At 44.5% G+C, this 14,963-nt stretch overlaps 1 protein-coding gene across 2 annotated transcripts in view; it reads right to left on the bottom strand.

The window, feature by feature from the left end:
• LOC146347593 (protocadherin gamma-C3-like) overlaps nt 1-14,963 on the bottom strand; it is an 81,138-nt gene that overhangs the window by 17,317 nt on the left and 48,858 nt on the right. For both annotated transcript variants that reach the window (XM_084850926.1, XM_084850927.1), the window contains exon 3: nt 14,191-14,279. In XM_084850926.1, coding sequence (XP_084707052.1) covers nt 14,191-14,279 — 89 coding nt within the window. The remainder of the gene's footprint in view (nt 1-14,190; nt 14,280-14,963) is intronic.

The raw sequence follows: 14,963 nt of genomic DNA, 5'->3' as shown, positions 1-14,963 counted from the left end.
GCTTTATGGTAACCTCCCTTTGCACAGCACATTGCCAGTTGACCTAATTTTTGTCCCTTGCCTCCCATGGCCCACAGGGGACCAGGAAAGTAAATCTTAGAACAGACAAATATAAACAAATTAATGTCTCTTCTTTCTTAAACAGAACTCATTTTTAAGGGCTTATCACTGGCGCTGTAGAGACTACGCCTGTTGCTTGAGCTTTGACCACTGCAAATGCAGAGGCCTTTATTTAACAGCGGTAATACAGTTTAAAGAGACCTGCTGGGGCCTGCAGACAGGTGGTGCCTAAAAATCCATGCGCGGACATTCCAGCAGTCCCATTTTGTCACAGAATGTGCATGGGAGCCACATTCTCTCCCCACCCCCACCCCATGAAATTCTGGCTCATCTGCTTAGATCCTCCTAAAATCCTTTTTCTTTTAACAAGAAAAAAGATCTCCAAAATATTTATTCAGGGTTGTAGTATTAAGGCCCTTCGGATTTCTAATTTTCCATGGATGCTTTAATTCCGATCCATGCTGTACTTTCCTATCCGCATGCCATAGGAGATGGGCCTGCAGGATTTCTCTTTGATATTTCAAAAGCACTGGCTTTTAAAATTAACTGAAGAGATTCCTATGCTTTTCAGAGCCAGTGCATAATAGATCATCATTGTCATAGCTGTTTCTCACAAAGCTCTTTGACCATATGGACACATCACAACAATGCTAATGGGCTGGGGATGAGACAAACTGAAAACACCACCGACTGGCCATCAGAATATATTAATTATTCCTTCTGAATAGCCGCAGAAATGCACTGTCCACCAGAGTGGCCACAGGAACCCACTGGGACATATTTGGATCTGATTCCTGGATAATCATATCCTCCTCATGGACTCCCAGTGGCCACTAAGAAGTCCCACAAATTGCTTTCCATTGTTCAAAGAAATGCATGGTCTTTCCTGCCATCATCACCACAGAAGTGTGCAGTCTTTTCAAATGGCCATGGAAATGCACGGGGAGATACTGGGATGGTGCAAAATAACAAGGTCCCAGAATAACTATGGCGATAACTGAAGCTCCCTCTCAGCTGCTTGCACGCACTCACTCACACACACAGTCTCTGTAGTCAGGCATTGTTCTTTCAAACGGTCATAGCAATCATATAGTAGATCTGGGGATCCACCACAAAGGTTGCAAAGAAACCATGAGACTTCATACTGGAAAGATCAGGGCTTTCTTCACACGGAGCTTTTATCCTGCGATTGCAATTGCTCCCTCACAGAAGTTTGCGGGCTGTTTGCATGACGCTGTGAACCTCCAAGGCGTCTCCTGCACTAAATGCCCTTTGTTCCGTTTTAAAATAGATCACAGGTAATGAGCTATCGAATTACCCGGTCGTGTTCCGCTTCAGTTTCCTCCGTGAAAATAGGAAAAGCAGCAAGAAGAGGAGCAAGATCAATGAAAAATAATGGAAGACTCAGATATGGGGAGAAAGAGGGGGAAAGGATAAAGGAAGCGGGTAAAAAAGGGAGTCGTTGTCATCCTGCATTTAAAACGGAAGCAGAAAGCCCTGTTTTAAATGCAGGATTCTAGGCTGGTGTAGAGATGCCCTATATATCACAGAACTCAAGACAGATGCAGATGATGTAAATGCCATTCGGAGCAAGCAGCAAGGTCAACAGAACACAAGAAATGCACCCTCCATAAAATCTGCAGATAGGCCCTAGCTTACCTATTCCTGCTCAGGCTGTGGAGGACCACGTTAGCGTTCTATGTGAAGATTCAAGGATGCTGAGTGCAGGTATGCAAGAAGGGTCACCTTGAGTGAATCTGCCATTTAAAATCTGTCAGCACAAGGCCAAGAAACTATAACAAGGAGTCACTCCACCAAGCATCTCATGGGGTTGATTATCCACAGGGGGATGAAACTCAACAGCTATATCACATTCAGAAGGTCTGTGGCAAGGAACCTCATGACTCTGTGCAAAATCAACGGCTGGAAGTACAAAATGGAAGTGGATTTGGGTTCTGGGATATCAATAATTAACAGACACACCATTAAGCACATATTTTCTGGGACCCTTGCTCCAAAGTTGTCAAGTCCATCATGCATTCTGCATGATTACAATGCAAAGAAGGTGGATATCATTGGATGCTGCACTGTAGAGGTACAGTATGGCTCCTTCCAAGGGAAGTTTCCACTTAAAATCATGGAGGGGCAGAGGAAAAACCTCTTGGGGAGAAACTGGTTCTCATCAATAGGGATTAGCGTTCAAGGAATTCACGCCCTTACTACAGGTTGGCTTGCAGCAATTGTTAATAATTTTCCAAGGGTATTTTCTGAAGAACTGGGAGAATACAAAAGGAAGCCAGTGTCACTCCACCTGGATTCATCTATTGCACCAATCTGCGTGAAAGCCAAGAATGTTCCTTTTGCATTGCAGGAAAAAACACGAAGAAGAGCTTGAGCACCTCATCAAGCAAGGTGTGCTACAACCAGTTACACAGACCCAGTGGGCTATGCCCACTGTGCTGGTATTAAAGCCTAATGTGAAGGTGAGACTGTGTGGGGATTACAAGTGCACTGTGAATAAGGCACGTAAGCAGCATCCATACCCAGTGCCTGCTGTCAATCAACTTCTCACTATTCTTGGTGGAGGGAAGGTCTTTGCAAAACTTGTTCTGGCCCAAGCATATCAAGAATTGGTCATCAGTGATGCTACAGCAGATGCCTAAACAATACCCACTCATCGAGGGGCATTCTGAGTACCCTGGACTGTTCCAACAATCCATGGAAACCCTACTTTCTGGAATTCCAGGTGTTGTACCATATTTTGACTATGTCCTGCTCATGGGATCAACAGAGGAAGAACTTGCTGAATGACTTCAAGAAGCCCTACATTGTTTTGACACATCCAGCATTCATGTAAAAAATGAGAAATGTGAAATTGGAATCTCCAGCGTAACATTTTTGGGCTATCGTATTGATGCTTCTGGCATTCACCCCAGTGATGAAAAAATACATGCAATTCACAATGCACCTGCTGCAAAAACAAAGCAGGAACTTCATGCCTTCTTGGGACTTCTCAATTTGTACCATGTGTTTCTTCCACAAAAAGCTACCATTGCTGAGCCACTGAATCACTTGCAGGGAAAAGGAGTTCCATGGAAATGGACTGGCCAGCATGAGAATGCTTTTCAGAACATCAAACAGTTTTTGAGTTCAAATTCTGTGCTTGAACATTATGATGAAAACCCTGCTAATCCTTACTACTGATGCTTCTTCTTAAGGAGTTGGCATTGTGCTAAGCCACAAATTCCCAAATGGTACAGAGGCACCAAGTGCTTATTATTCAAGGACTATGTAATCCACTGAAAGGAACTTTGCACAAATTGACAGAGAAGCCCTGGCTGTTATTGCAGGAGTCAAAATGTTCCACAACGAACTCTATGGCCAGGCTTTTGAAATATACAAGGACCACAAGCCTCTTCTAGGAATCTTCTCTCCCGGTAAGCCTGCTCCCTGCATACTATCACCTCGCATGCAGCGCTGGAGCATTTTGCTCAATGCTTAAGATTATACACTTGTCTACAAACCAGGAAAGGCAATAGCTAATGCCAATGGATTGAGTCAGGTACCACTTCAGATTCCAGATTTTGTTGTACCTCCTCCACTGGACATCTTGATGCTAGAAGCCCTTCCTGACCCACCTCTTCAGGCTGATCAAATTGCTAGGCTGACTGCTCAAGATCCTGTACTGGCTCATGTTTTAAACTGGGTATGGAGAAGATGGCCAGATGTGGAACTGCCAGAGGAATTTAAGCCATTCAGACACTGTCAGCATGAGATGTCTGCCCATAAGGGATGTCTGCTATGGAGAAACCATGTTGTTATTCTAGATAAAGGTCATCAAACCATCTTGACCACGCTGCAGGCAGCTCATCCAGCGATAGTTTGTATGAAAGCATTGGCCAGAAGCTATGTCTGGTGGCCAGGTACTGACTCAGATACTGAAAAAACTGTAAATGAGTGCAGTACTTGTCAAGCCGCTAGGCACAATCTACCAAGGGCACCTATCTTACCAAGGGAAGTGTCCAAGAAACCTTGGTCAAGAACCCATATTGATTTTGCAGGACCATTTCAAGGAAAAAACTTCTTGGTTGTGGTAGATTCTTACCTGAAGTGGATTGAAGAAGTCTTAATACCATCACAAACAGCCGCTGCAACAATCAGAGCACTGCACCACTTATTTACAACCCATGGGTTGCCTGATACTATAGTCTCAGACAACGGGACTATTTTTACATCTGCTGAATTTAAAACATTTGCAGATAAGAGCCTTATTCGGGCTGTCACCATTGCACCTTGTCATCCCCGAGCAAATGGCCAAGCAACGGATGGTGCAGACAACAAAAGATGCCCTGAAGCGCACTGCAGGAGGAGAATCCTGAACAAATTTGCAGATGACACAAAATTGGGCAGGATGGCTAATACCCTGGAAGACAGAAACAAAATTCAAAGTGATATTGATAGACTGGAGCGCTGGGCAGAAAACAACAGAATGAAATTTCATAGGGATAAGTTCTGCACCTAGGAAAAAGAAACCAAATGCACAGTCACCAGATGGGGGATACATGGCTCAACAACACTACAAGCGAGAAGGATCTTGGAATTGTTGTCAATCACCAGCTGAATATGAGCCAATAATGTGATGTGGCTGCAAAAGAGGCAAATGCTATTTTGGGCTGCATTGAGAGTGCAGGACAGGAAGGCATGGCGTGCTATGGTCCATGGGGTCACGAAGAGTCGGACACGACTGAACGACTGAACAACAACAACAAGCTTCCAAATCCCAGGAAGTACTAGTCCCCATCTACTCAGCACTGGTTAAGCTTCATCTGGAGTACTGTGTCCAGTTCTGGGCACCGCACTTTAAGAAGGATGCAAACAAGCTGGAGAAGGTTCAGAGGAGGGCAATAAATATGATCAGGGGACTGGAAACAAAGCCCTATGAAGAGAGACTGAAAAAACTGGGCATGTTTAGCCTTGAGAAGAGAAGACTGAGGGGAGATAGGATAGCGCTCTTCAAGTACTTGAAAGGTTGTCACAGAGAGGAAGGCCAGGATCTCTTCTCTATCATCCCAGTATGCAAGACACGGAAGAATGGGCTCAAGTGACAGGAAGCCAGATTCTGGCTGAACATCAGGAAAAACTTCCTGACTGTTAGAGCAATACAACAATGGAACCAATTCCCTAGGGAGGTGGTGGGCTCTCCCACAGTGGAGGCATTCAAGATGAGTCTGGACAGCCATCTCTCAGGGATGCTCTGACTTGGATTCCTGCATTGAGCAGGGGGTTGGACTCGATGGTCTTATAGGCCCCTTCCAACCCTACTATTCTATGATTCTATGAGACTGGCCAACAGGCCTTGCCAGGCTTCTCATTCCTCAGCATGTCACTCCTTGTGCAACAACAGGAATCAGTCCTGCAGATTTAGCCAAAGACTTACAAAGCAAATGGGAGCAAGCTCTAGATGCTGCCTTCTCAGCTCCTACTCTCCATTTATTTGCCCCACAAGATCAGGTGTTTGCTAGGAACAATGGTGCTGGACTGAGATGGGTTCCTTCCTCTATCATTGAGGTCACTGGACCTGTGTCATACAAGTTCCAGTGTGCAGATGGGTCAGTGTGGCATTGCCATGTTGCCCAGTTGAGAAGGTGTTCTGGCCAGAGTGGGTTGGCATCAGCAGAGGTAGGTGTTGAAGATCTATCTGGAACTGAATTGTTTCTCTCACTGCCAGTAGGGTCTGTGTGTGTGTGGGGGGTTAGTTATTGTTTTGAACCTTGGCAACTTCTGTAGAGCTGTGAGTAGCAACAGTGGGTGGAGCTTCTGCTAAGTTCTTCAGTTCCGTGTGTGATAAATAAAGGACAGTTGTGTTTGAGGCCTATCTATACAACAGTTCCCCAATATGGTGAGATGTCTTTAAACTGTAGTTTTATTTCTAAATTCACATGAATTAGTATATGCAAATTTAATGCAAATTTGCCTCTTGCGGCTGGCATATGGGCCATTGTCCCAAATCTTTTCAGTACCCAGTAACGTCTCTGGCTATAGTATTAAAGAAATTTAAAAAAGAAGGAATCAATACACCAGGAAATGCCCATGAACCCATTTTATGCTGTTCAGGAACTAACAGCAGTGGTGTAGAGCAGCGGTTCCCAACCTTTTTGGGACCAGGGACTGGTCCGTGGAAGACAATTTTTCCACAGACTGGGGGGGGGGGACGGGACCGGGCTGCAGTAGGGGTGTGGGAACTCCCCTTACCTTGGGTCCGTGGGGGGGGGGTGATCCGTCCCCCCCCCCCCGAATCCTCACTGGCCCTGGACTCGCCGTGGAGCTACCGGCCGGCTCCGGCTGGAGGAGGACTTCTGGCTGCTGGGACGCAAATGGGACGTTTATGTCCCTGTTCTTTGCAGTAATAGGCTATTACTGCAAAGAACAGGGCCGGAGCTGGCGAGGATTCCGGGGTGGGGGGGAGGGATAGATCACTTCCCCCCCTCCACGGACCCAAGGTAAGGGGGGGTTCCCACACCCCGGTACCGGTCCGCGGCCCAGGGGTTGGGGACCCCTGGTGTAGAGGGTGGGGTGCCAAAATTACACCTCACCTAAATACCTTGAGCTGGCCTTGGCCATTTCATTCAAAACAAAAAATGTTATCCCATCAATTTCAAAAGACAAAAATTCAGACACGATTTTCACGCCAAGGATCACTGTCCAAATATTATCTCTCCCCACCCCACCCCAACCCATACACAGACTCTCACTATTACTATTACTTCACCAGTGATGTCTGCTGTACTAGTAAACCAATCATAACAACTTAAAATATATACTGTTTTATTTCACAATAGATCTGGTTCTAGTTATTGTAGAATAGCTGTAACTCAAACATATTTAGCAGCATTTAACACCCAAATAGTCATTGACCCCCTAACAAAGGAGCCAGGGCATCTGCGAGCACCAGGCATCTGCATATGCAACTCTTGCTCAGGGTTGTTATGTTGTGCAAACCACGTAACCCTTGCATAACCCTAAAACAGACCATGGGTTACACGAAGGTTGTTTAACCTCACATAACCCATGGTTGCTAGGTTTGCATGACACAACAATCCCTGAGTGGGGGTTGCATATTCAAAAGGGTGGCCACACACGCCCCACACTCTCACTGTGGATTAAATAACCCACGGTGGGCTGTCGTGTCCTGTGAACAGCCCCTTTGTGTTTTGGCTCCTGTGGGCAGGACCAATGGTGCTGGCCCTTAAGTCTTTGTTCAATGCAAAATATGCCCCCGTTCAAATGGAAAACAATCAGCTCTAATAGATTAAAGCAACAGATCAACACCTCAATTGCTTTTCACCAACACAAGCTAATCATAGTTTGTTTCTGAAGGAAATGTTTCAGTGACTATAGTAAAGTAGAATTATATTACAATTATACAGAACAATAGTCTGTGGGATTACACACTGGGGACCACTTTCAAAGTTCACTCCATTATACCTGCACAGCATTGCAGCTGCGAATGAGCTTCTGCTGCAGTACACGCATCATTTACTGTGGACTTCTCCAACAGAAAAATCCGCTGTGCCCTGACACATGGCCGTTAAAGCGAAGTAAACTGCGGCAGTCGTGCTGCTCTCTTTTCTTTCTTTTTTTTTACCATTATATCTAAATGCACAGCTGTGAAGCCATGGGAGGATGGGGGTGTGACACTTTGGGTTTTTAGTGGCTGTTTTGTATTTTAGGGGTTCTTTTGTGTCTGTTCCTCTTTGGTAAGATGTGGGGGGTCTGCTCCTTCATTACCATGCCAACTGTTTGTACACAATCACAGCAGCAGTCCTCCAGCCCCACACGTTCGCGATGGTTTGCACATGTGAAGGGGCATGCCCATGTGAGAGGAACGTGCCTACCCATCATTCCAAAATGGATCCCTCTTCATGCCTTTGTTACTGCGCAGCTGCAAAGGAACAGGGAGGAACGGGGAGGAGTGAAAAGGCATCACAGAGTGATCCTCTTGAGTGTCATCTGAAATGCTTCAGAGTGAAGCACCCCCAACCCATGCCCACCACAAACTGCAAAGTCAGTTTGAGGAAGGGACAGACAGCTGAGCAACCGTAGTAAACCTGCAGGAAGCTAAAAAATCGCTGCAAAAAACCTCTGAGAAATCCGCATTTTCTCTGTGAAAACCACGGTTTGGCTGCGAAGTGGCGACTGCACCATATGTCCCAAAGGTCCTCGGATCGCAGCAGCCCTGGAGTACATGGCTCATGTAGATGGGGGCCTGGGTAAATGATCAGTTAATTATTCCCTAACAACCTGAGTCCCAAACCAGTTAAACTGGAGTGCTTGGATTTAAACTGATCTGTGTCCGTTGACGTGATGTGTAGCACAATCCTAAACATGTTTATTCAGATGTCCCACTGAATTCAATAGGCCGTAATCCCTAGTAAACATGCTTATAGCCAAACTAGATGTGACTGGCAGATTGAACCTATATAAAGTGATGTGGGGTGCAATTCAAAACTGAGCATGGGAGGGAAGAGCAGAACCCTTCCCCTGTGCATTCTTCTCCAATATCATTTATTTAAGGGTGCAATCCTATGCATGTTTAGACAGAAAAAAGTCTTACAACTCCCAGCATTCCCTAACCAGCCAGTTTTCCTGTTTAAACATGCATAAGATTGATCCCTAAAGCTCCCAAATTCATATTAGGCAATGCCTTTACTAGGCCACCTAAAAAGTCACAAAAGTGTGCACACTTTTGAGTTCTCTAGAACTCTTCATTAGGTTAAATGGCAAACGGGGGGGGGGGGGCAGAAAAAAGCATGGCTGATGTCGAAGCCTCGGAGTCTGCTTTTAGTCACAGTCTTAAAACGGAATGTGGGAGGAGGTAGGGCTCTACTACATGCTGTGCAGGTTTCAGATTGCACCCAGGAATGCTGGGCTGAAGAAACATAACAATGGTTAATGCCCCATTTTTGAAAATATAACATCCAGCTGTTACCCGGATCTGTCTCCATACTTCGGCAAAACACACAGATTTCTTGGTAGGTGGGAAATGGGGAGAAACTAGACAGTAGTTGTATTAACAAAGCTGGAGAGTAATTTTAGGCGATGTAGTAGACCAAAAAAAGAAAACTGACACCAAATTGGGTTGTTGTTGTTCAGTCGTTCAGTCGTGTCCGACTCTTCGTGACCCCATGGACCACAGCACGCCAGGCCTTCCTGTCCTGCGCTCTCTCCCGGAGCGTGCTCAAGTTCATATTCATTGCATCCGTGATGCTATCTAGCCATCTCATCCTCTGCCTTCCCCTTCTCCTTTTGCCTTCAGTCTTTCCCAGCATCAGGGTCTTTTCCAGGGAGTTTTCTCTTCGCATTAGGTGGCCAAAATATTGGAGCTTCAGCTTCATTATCTGTCCTTCCAATGAGCACTCAGGGTTGATTTCCTTTAGGATGGACTGATTTGACCTCCTTGCAGTCCAGGGGACTCGTAAGAGTCTTCTCCAGCACCACAGTTCGAAAGCATCAATTCTTTGGCGCTCAGCCTTCCTGATAGTCCAGCTCTCACAGCCATACATTACTACTGGGAAAACCATAGCTTTGATTACACGGACCTTTGTCGGCAAGGTGATGTCTCTGCTTCTTACTATGCTGTCTAGGTTGGCCATAGCTTTCCTCCCAAGGAGCAAGCGTCTTTTAATTTCATGGCTACAGTCACCGTCTGCGGTGATCTTGGAGCCCAAGAAAGTAAAATCTGTCACTGCTTCCATTTCTTCCCCTTCTATATGCCAGGAAGTGATGTGGCCAGATGCCATGATCTGAGTTTTTTTAATGTTGAGTTTCAAACCAGCTTTTGCACTCTCCTCTTTCACCCTCAACAAGAGGCTCTTGAGATCCTCTCCGCTTTCTGCCATTAGGGTGGTATCGTCTGCATATCGGAGGTTGTTGATAATTCTCCCAGCAATCTTAATTCCGACCTGTGATTCATCCAACCCGGCATTTCTCATGATGTACTCTGCATATAAGTTAAATAAGCAGGGTGACAATATGCAGCCTTGTCGTACTCCTTTCCCAATTTTGAACCACTCGGTTGTTCCATGTCTGGTTCTGACTGTTGCTTCTTGACCCTCGTACAGGTTTCTCAGGAGACAGGTAAGGTGGTCTGGTACTCCCATCCCTTTAAGAATTTGCCAGAGTTTGTTGTGATCCACACAATCAAAGGCTTTAGCGTAGTCAATGAAGCAGAAATAGATGTTTTTCTGGAATTCTCTTGCTTTCTCCATGATGCAGCGAATGTTTGCGATTTGATCTCTAGTTCCTCTGCCTCTTCGAAACCCAGCTTGTACTTCCGGTAGTTCTCGGTTCGCATACTGCTGAAGCCTAGCTTGTAGGATTTTGAGCATCACCTTGCTGGCATGTGAAATGAGCGCAATTGTGTGGTAGTTTGAACACTCTTTGGCGTTGCCCTTCTTTGGAATTGGAATGTAAACTGACCTTTTCCAGTCTTGTGGCCACTGTTGAGTGTTCCAGATTTGTTGGCATATTGAATGCAGCACTTTAACAGCATCATCTTTTAGGATTTTAAATAGCTCGGCAGGAATACTGTCATCTCCGCTAGCTTTGTTGTTACTAATGCTTCCTAAGGCCCACTTGACTTCACTCTCGAGGATGTCCGGCTCAAGTTCAGTGACCGCACTATCATGGCTATCAGGGACATTCAGATCTTTCCTGTATAGTTCTTCTGTGTATTCTTGCCACCTCTTCTTAATCTCATCTGCTTCTGTTAGGTCCCTGCCTTCTTTGTCCTTTATCATGCCCGTCTTTGCACAAAATGTTCCCTTGAGATCTCCAATTTTCTTGAAGAGATCTCTAGTCTTTCCCATTCTGTTGTTTTCCTCGATTTCTTTGCATTGTTCATTTAAGAAGGCCTTCTTGTCTCTCCTTGCTATTCTCTGGAACTCTGCATTCAGTTGGATATATCTTCCCCTTTCTTCCTTGCTTTTCGCTTCCCTTCTTTCGTCAGCTACTTGTAAAGCCTCATCAGACAGCCACTTGGCTTTCTTGCATTTCTTTTTCTTTGGGATGGATTGAGTTGCTGCCTCCTGAACAATGTTACGGACGTCCGTCCATAGTTCCTCAGGCACTCTGTCTATCAGATCTAATCCCTGAAATCTATTCCTCACCTCCACTGTATATTCATCAGGGATATGATTTAGGTCATACCTGAACGGTTTAGTGGTTTTCCCTACGTTCTTCAATTTAAGCCAAAATTTTGCAAGAAGCAGCTCATGATCTGAGCCACAGTCAGCTCCAGGTCTTGTTTTTACTGACTGTATGGAGCTTCTCCATCTTTGGCTGCAAAGGACATAATCAATCTGATTTCGATATTGACCATCTGGTGATGTCCATGTGTAGAGTCGCCTCTTGTGCTGTTGGAAAAGAGTGTTTGCTATGATCAGCATGTTCTCTTGGCAAAACTCTATTAGCTTTTGTCCTGCTTCATTTTGTACACCAAGGCCATGCCTGCCTGTTATCCCCGTGATTTCTTGACTTCCTACTTTAGCATTCCAATCCCCTATGATGAAGAGAACATCTTTTTTTGGTGTTAATTCTAGAAGGTGTTGTAGGTCTTCATAGAACCGATCAACCTCAGCTTCTTCGGCATCAGTGGTTGGGGCATAGACTTGAATTACTGTGATGTTGAATGGTTTGCCTTGGATTCGTACTGAGATCATTCTATCATTTTTAAGATTGTACCCCAGTACTGCTTTTCCCACCCTTTTGTTGACTATGAGTGCTACTCCATTTCTTCTAAGGGATTCTTGCCCACAATAGTAGATATGATGGTCACCTGAATTAAATTCGCCCATGCCTGTCCATTTTAGTTCGCTGATTCCCAAGATGTCGACGTTCAATCTTGCCATCTCATGTTTGACCACCTCCAGCTTACCTTGATTCATTGATCTGACATTCCAGGTTCCTAAACAATATTGTTCTTTACAGCATCGGATTTTCTTTTCACCACCAGACACATCCACAGCTGAGTGTCCTTTCGGGTTTGGCCCAGCCGCTTCACTCTTTCTGGCGCTACTTGGAAATACCCTCTGCTCTTCCCCAGTAGCATATTGGACACCTTCCGACCTGAGGGGCTCATCTTCCGGCGTCATCTCTTTTAGCCTTGTGATACGTTCCATGGGGTTTTCTTGGCAAGAATACTGGAGTGGGTTGCCATTTCCTTCTCCAGTGGACCAGATTTTGTCAGAACTCTCTGCCATGACCTGTCCGTCTTGGGTGGCCCTGCACGGCATAGCTTATGGCTTCACTGAGTTACGCAAGCCCCTTCGCCACAACAAGGCAGTGATCCATGAAGGGGTCAAATTGGGTAGTTTTACCTAATAGCTGCAGGCAGAGAATGTAACCTCTGAGAATAAAGTCCATCTTCAGGTGTTATAAAATTATCTTCCTCCAGTTATGATCCCATTGGGACCTAGGTGGAGCTTGAAACCTGCATAGCACCTGGTAGAGTCTAATTTGAATGTCTGTTGCCTCATCACACATTCCATGTTAAAACTGTAACAAAAATGCAGACTCCATGGCTTCGACATCAGCCAGATGTTTTTTCCTCCTGCCCACCTGTTTTATTTACCATCTAATAGCCTGATGAAGAGTTCTAGGCAAGTTGTGCCAAAGGATTGCTGCCTGCTCTTCAGAGAACCAATACTAGATTAGAGGAGGCAGAGAGACTCCATCCTGTCTGTTAAAGGGACAGGCACCACCTTTGGTCAAACAAACCTTGAATACAAACATGTTAAGTAGGGATGCAGAGTTTAACCAATCAACTAAATACTATCCAAATAATTGTAAAAAGTGCCCCAGATTAACTGGGTGCCACTTTGGAGGAACTATTTCCCTTCCCTGTCCTCTTCTAAATTAGTGCATGCCATTTCCTTTCCCTTCCCCGAAGAAGGATTTTGATGAAGATGGTGTCACCTCTTGGAGAAGTCAGCTCAGCAAGGAAAAACAATTAGCCTAACCCCGTAACCCCCAAGGAAAGACATCACACCTAGCACTTCCAAGCAGGATGTAAGTCTGCAGGTTTCCTTGAGAGTAAGCCCCACTGTACTTGAGAATAAGCCTCACTGAAATCAGTGAGAATTACTTTGATGTAGTCTGTTCCAGAAAGCATGTTGTTTTCAATACTATTGGTTTTATGAACATGCAGATTTATGCACATTTTGCAAATGTAATTGATTAATTGCGACTGAGATTAATTGAAACTGAGATTTCATTAATCAGGTAACAGCCAACCCTAATCTTAATCAGTGTATTACGTGAATGCTCAGTTGGATAGACAGAATTTTGTCTGATTGAAGTTCTTTTTATAGAACTGACTGCTGGCTTATTTGCTTTCCTTTTGGGCAATCAGCAGTCTTTGGGAGGGCTTCTTGGTCCCTGGAACAGCATAGGAGATAGTTAAAAAAAAAATCATCCTTTTATTTGCGAAGCAAGGAAATTGGCTCTGGAGTGCTGAGAGATGATGATAAACATATGGGCCTCCTAAGGCTATTTTTACGAAGACACATTTCACAGCAGAATTGAACATCCATGTTTGTTCCTTTCTCTTTTAAAACCTTAAAGTAAATACTCTAATTCTCAAGATCTCTGTCACTGTCCTAAGACAGCCTGAACTGTTTGCCTGGGCTGTTTAATAAGGCTTTTGGGGGCAACAAAATGGGTAAGGTAAAGGCAACTACGTGAAAAAGATTTGAAACTCCACCTGCAGGCCCCAGCTATTTTTCTACTGATGTTGAAAAAAAATCTTGTGCATGTTATAAAAAGAGTAGCTGACTAAATGATGAGGTTTCTTTTTTAGTCTAAGAACAAATAAGTCCTTTAACCTACAAAGGGTTGCAGACCAGCATGCTTCCCATTGCTGTGTAATCCTGTAAGGTGCCAAAGAATGGCACTGATGTTTGAATAGTACCTGCTTAAGAAGTACACAAATGGAAGCCACCTCAGCTTTCTTGTAATTAGTCTTGAATTTTTATCATTTTGTATAAACTTCTAAAAGCATCTACACTAAATGTTTTTTTTTTTAATAGTTCAAAGTATGCAATTTGTATCACATTATTAGCGGAAACTGACCGTTTGCTGATGCCAGAATCATGGCTTGAAGCATTTCTGTATCAAACTGGTTGTTCGGCCAAGTTCCATTTTCATCCCCATTCTGTGACCTAAAGAGAAAACAAAACAAATAAAATATTAAAAGAAGTACAGGACAGACAGTGTCAACAATGGAAGGGAGGTCTTTCTTCACATCAGACACAGCATGATTTTTCAGTCTTTCCCAACCTGGTGCCTTCCAGATGTGTTGGACTACAACTCTCATCATCCTCAGCCAGAATGGCCAATGCAGGCAGGGGACAATGGAAGCTGCAGTTCAACACATCTGGAGGGCACCATGATGGGGAAGGTGGGTTTATTCTGAGTATTTAAAAAAAAAAACCTAAGTGCAAGAATGATGTGCTTTTTCGAGGGACTAATATTTGTTGGTGAGTGTACTTTAAGTGGAAATCTGCTTCAAAGGAGGGCAGCTTTAACAGATGAGTTGTGCAAGACAGCTTGTTATGCAAGGAGGAGGAAAGCTATGCCTGCTGACCTTCTCCCTGGTATACAACTACTAAAACAACAAAGAGTCTTATGGCACCTTAAAACAGATTTATTGTGACATTAGCTTTTGTGGACTAGACTATCCTTTGGCAGACACATGAGGTTTTATCCTCAGTACATCATGCATCTGGTGATGTGGGCTCTAGTCCATCCACAAAGCATATTCCACAATAATGCCAAAAGTTTCAGTTGTTGTTTTTTTGCTACAGACTCACACAGCTATCTCTCTGGAATGTACAAATCCTCCT

The sequence above is a fragment of the Heloderma suspectum genome, chromosome 4, assembly GCF_057233095.1.
Source record: "Heloderma suspectum isolate Gila_16-S chromosome 4, 16-S_ref, whole genome shotgun sequence".
Taxonomy (NCBI): Eukaryota; Metazoa; Chordata; class Lepidosauria; order Squamata; family Helodermatidae; genus Heloderma; species Heloderma suspectum.
This window is presented reverse-complemented; position numbering and strand designations above follow the sequence as displayed.